Source organism: Populus trichocarpa, chromosome 17 (genome assembly GCF_000002775.5).
Source record: "Populus trichocarpa isolate Nisqually-1 chromosome 17, P.trichocarpa_v4.1, whole genome shotgun sequence".
Classification (NCBI taxonomy): domain Eukaryota; kingdom Viridiplantae; phylum Streptophyta; class Magnoliopsida; order Malpighiales; family Salicaceae; genus Populus; species Populus trichocarpa.
In genome coordinates, this window is record NC_037301.2 from 7992040 (window position 1) to 7996137 (window position 4098).

At 38.9% G+C, this 4098-nt stretch overlaps 1 protein-coding gene across 1 annotated transcript; it reads right to left on the reverse strand.

The window, feature by feature from the left end:
- LOC7482348 (serine/threonine-protein kinase STY13) lies at positions 1-3873 on the reverse strand. Its single transcript, XM_002323978.4, has 6 exons — positions 3301-3873; positions 2375-2496; positions 1723-1919; positions 1421-1595; positions 847-981; positions 1-490 (listed from the first exon to the last, which is right to left on the reverse strand). The coding sequence occupies exons 1-6, from the start codon at positions 3614-3616 to the stop codon at positions 284-286; spliced, it is 1152 nt and encodes a 383-aa protein (XP_002324014.3). The 5' UTR covers positions 3617-3873; the 3' UTR covers positions 1-283.
- Positions 3874-4098: the final 225 nt, after the last annotated feature.

Consider the following 4098-nt stretch of genomic DNA (forward strand, 5'->3'; position numbering starts at 1 on the left):
TTTGCTTAAAAAAAAACCACAGGTGTACAGGGCCCATCCATTATATTAATGTTCAATCAATTACATAAAACAAAGCAAGAACTGAGGTGTGACTTTTAAGAAATAAAACAGAATCCATTGTCCAAGAAAGACAGGGATCGCAGAGCTCCTCTTTAGCATATAGCCTCTGCAGACTACACCCCCAGCTCTTTAAAGCCAGTGTCTTGAATAAAACAAGAGGCGAAGTGGTCAATAGGATTCACTGTCGATATCCTGATGATGTTTAATTCATGGAGGAAGTCTTTCACGGCCCTCGATACCTGCGAAAACAGAGACAACCTTGAGGCTGATCAGAAGGAATCATACCTCCACCCTTGGACGTGTCAATTGCCTCTAACATGGAGACAACCTCTTCCATCTCTGGCCGTTTGTCCGGATTAGCATCCCAGCATCTCTTCATTACATTTCCAAGAGCGCTCGGGCAACAGCGAGGAATTTCTGGCCTTAGATTCTGTTATAAACGTTTGTTTACTTTTCAGCTTTCTATGATAGTAGTGATTGTTAAAACTATTACAAACGTTATATTATGACTTCCAATAACTGGTAAAAAAAAGATTACTAAGCGTCTATAGAGAGGGGGGGCGCAAGGGAGATGTTATTAAGATAGGGCAAAGATATTTAAAGCTTGGCCACTTGAGTAAAAAGAGGAAAGAAAGATGGTAATTTGACCAAAAAAAGCTTGGTTGTGAGAGGAGCAAGAAAAAACTTTCAAAGGCTTGGCTGTTGAGCAATTTATAGTTTTACAGCAGTGGGTGAGGTTCAAACATTGCAGAAAACCATGTACAGCATTTAAAACACTTCATCTACCTGTCGAACAACAGCAGATGTCACTTCTGAGAAGCTGAGATCGGGATATGGCATGTCACAGCAGTATATCTCCCACAGACAGATACTAAAACTGTACACATCACACTTTCTATTATATGGATTGCCATTGAGAACCTGCTCAATCACAATATTTTGATGATAGATAAGATAAAAATGTTATCAAAGCTGAAATGAATGCTTGGAAATTGCTAACTTAAGCGGTCTCTATTTATTGACAATCAACCACTTAAATAGATGTACAAACTCTAGCACAGAAATAGAAGCCACATTAGCCTGAAATTTCAAACGATAACAATTTCAGTAATGCATATAATCCTTCCAACTATTTTCAACCCCCCCAATTCACCATATTGAAATGTCAATCTCCACCGGCGAAAGAATCTACATTAGAATATCTGAAGCATGCAAGTAAAATTAAGAGACAACTGTTCTTCATGGCCGAACTTGAGTCTTAAATTCACATTCTCGATTATAACACTATTGTTTCAATGATAAAGCACTTTAATACTGAATTGTCAAGAAGCAGAGGCCTGTGTGGCTTCTAAATTTATACCTCTGGTGCCATGTACCCAAGGGTTCCGGTCTCGCCGGTCATTTCATTAGGATTTGATGCCTCAAGGCGAGCAACTCCAAAGTCAGCTATCTTCACTGTACGTGTCTTATCCAGAAGCATGTTTTCAGTTTTAACATCTCTATGGACAATCTTCTTTGAGTGGAGATAGCTCAACCTATAAGGAATTCAAGAAGGCAGCTTCAATAATTTCGAATTGCATAGCATGTTTCAATGGCAAAAACGGAAAACATCCGAATGGTTAGAAGGTCAAAATAAAATACAAATGGGCATGAGTATCTGACCCTCGTGCAAGATCTAGTGCCATTTGAATAACCACTTTGAAAGCAAGCTTCCTTCTCCAATTCTTTATGAGGTAAGATTTCAAAGCACCCCCAGGGCAATATTCGACAACAACACAGCAAATATTACTTGGCATGCCAATGTGACCATTCTCTGTTTGTATGTTTAACTCTGATGAGCCGATTGTAGCTCCAATAAACTGCAGAAGGAGTATAGCTTGATTCAGAGAAAGTAGATATAAACATGAGAGAAATCCTCATCGAAGATGTAAGACGGGTACTTGAAGAGAATACATATTGAAATACTCCAGAAATGCTATGGAAATGTTACAGTACACTTTGCAAAACTCATTCGCTTCGCCACTCAAAATAAAGAAAACTCCAAAAAACGCACCAAATTATATAAGCCAGTTGCATTTTAAGTATCCAAACCAGGGAAGCATAAGTAAGTATAGCACGTCATTGCTTTAAAGTTCGAAATTGATTATCCGTGATACTTTGAATGATAGAACAAGTTGCATCTTTTATTGTGAAGGTTCACATGCATCTTTTAAAGATGGAAGGAAGGTTGAATGTTTTCAAACTTTTTAGTCAGTGTCATATTATCTGGGGAAATCAAGAGGAGAGAAGGTTCATGCATGAAACAAAATCTTACCTTAGTCACGTTGGGATGATCAAGCTTGTGCCAAACGACAACTTCTTGCGTAAAAGCTGCTCTAAGAGAAGCTATCTCGGCATCTGACCGGTGGCCTTCCTCCCCCCAGTCGAGAAGCTTAACTAAGCCAGAGGAAGAATATAAAACTCAACACGAGAAAATAGGAAAAAAGAAAAATAATGATAGTGGGGCAAGGCTTTTCTTAGGTGTTTAGGTGGAGCACTTGGCAGTTCCATATCCAAGGTAGATTTCACTGGAGTTGAGCTTAATTAATTCTCAAACCTTTTTTTTCCAGAAAGTAAGCCAAAACATGACAGAAAAATAATTAAACAATAACAATAATAAATTCGGACACATGAGAGTTGAGGTTAGAAAAAGAAAAGGCTAACGGAGATGCTGCTGCGTCCAACTGCCAAATCAAAAAATCTCGTGAAATCACGGATTTCTGCAAGGATCCAGGAACAAGTTAAAGAAAGCAAAACACCTTTCCTTTTCCTCTTTTACCCAACTGATGAGATGGCTAATGTAAATTATTTGAATTTACCTTCTTTAATGTACGAGCATTCCTCAGCAACCAAGGAAAAACAAGCTCTAATGATCAACATGTTTATGATTTCAAAGGATTTTATCGCTTTTGATGCATATAAAGCCAAGGGTAAACTATATAATTACGCCTCCTCGTAAAATTAATTAATATTTTTAACTTTTTAACAAAGCCAAAGGGCACACCCTAGCTTCTGATAGCAAATTAGAAACCAAATTACATCAAGATACATAACATTAATTTCACAAACTAAAACACGTTCAAATTATATTGATGTAGCGGAGGAGGAGGTGTGGCGGAGTAAGAAAGGCATCTGAAGAATAAGAAAGGGAACACATGTACAAATATGAATACACACACACACACACACATGGAAACGTACCAGCAACATCTTGGCCATCATAAATGCCACGGTGAACGGTGCCAAAGGTGCCGCGAGCTATAACACTTTTGATGATGAGCTTGGAGGGGTCAATCTCCCATTCTTGTCTTGCTATGGTGGTACTGTTATTGTTATTGGCGAGTCTTGGGGTTTCTTCAATATCTCCTTCTCCTTGATCTCCATCTTTCTTGTTTTTGTTTTTTTCCATAGTCCATGCCCTACTCAAATGCCTTTGCAGTTGCTCGTCCAAGCTCTTGAGATCTATTTGATCTGCTCTCACATACCCACCATCGCTCTCACTCTTCTGGTCCTTCATCTCTCTCTTCTATTTCTGGACTTAGATAGACCAAAAGAAAACTTTGAAGTGCGTGCGGGCGCAAACCGGGACAGAGACAAACCGTAACTACCTGCGGACCTGCGTGGGGTTTTGTTCTTTAGAATTTCAAGGGCGGTATAAGGATATGCTAAATTTGTGATACTGATGACGACGACGACGACGACGTTGTTGTTCTTGTAAATTGTAATTATGGCAATCTAGTGAGCTATCGAAGACTAAAGAATTAGTCGTAACACTCTTCAATATGGTCGGGTTCCCACGCTTTTATCTCTCTCCCTCGCGTCACGCGCACACGTCTAGCTATCACCCAGCCCACAGAAGTACCTTATCGAAGTTTAGTTTTCCCCCTCCTCATTTCCTGTCTATGGCCCTCCAACCATACCATCACTCATAATTATTATTATTTTGGTTTAACCTTTTTTTTTTTCGTTTTTAATTTTTTTTAGACATATTAAATTGAT

What these genes read in the sequence shown, in the direction of transcription:
- LOC7482348 (XM_002323978.4), bottom strand. Translation starts at nt 3,616, where the DNA reads ATGAAGGACCAGAAGAGTGAGAGCGATGGTGGGTATGTGAGAGCAGAT. An exon ending in TTGGGTACATGGCACCAGAG is followed by an intron (nt 982 to 1,420) that starts GTATAAATTTAG and finishes GTGATTGAGCAG; the next exon opens with GTTCTCAATGGCAATCCATA. An exon ending in CATCTGCTGTTGTTCGACAG is followed by an intron (nt 491 to 846) that starts GTAGATGAAGTG and finishes CGTTTATAACAG; the next exon opens with AATCTAAGGCCAGAAATTCC.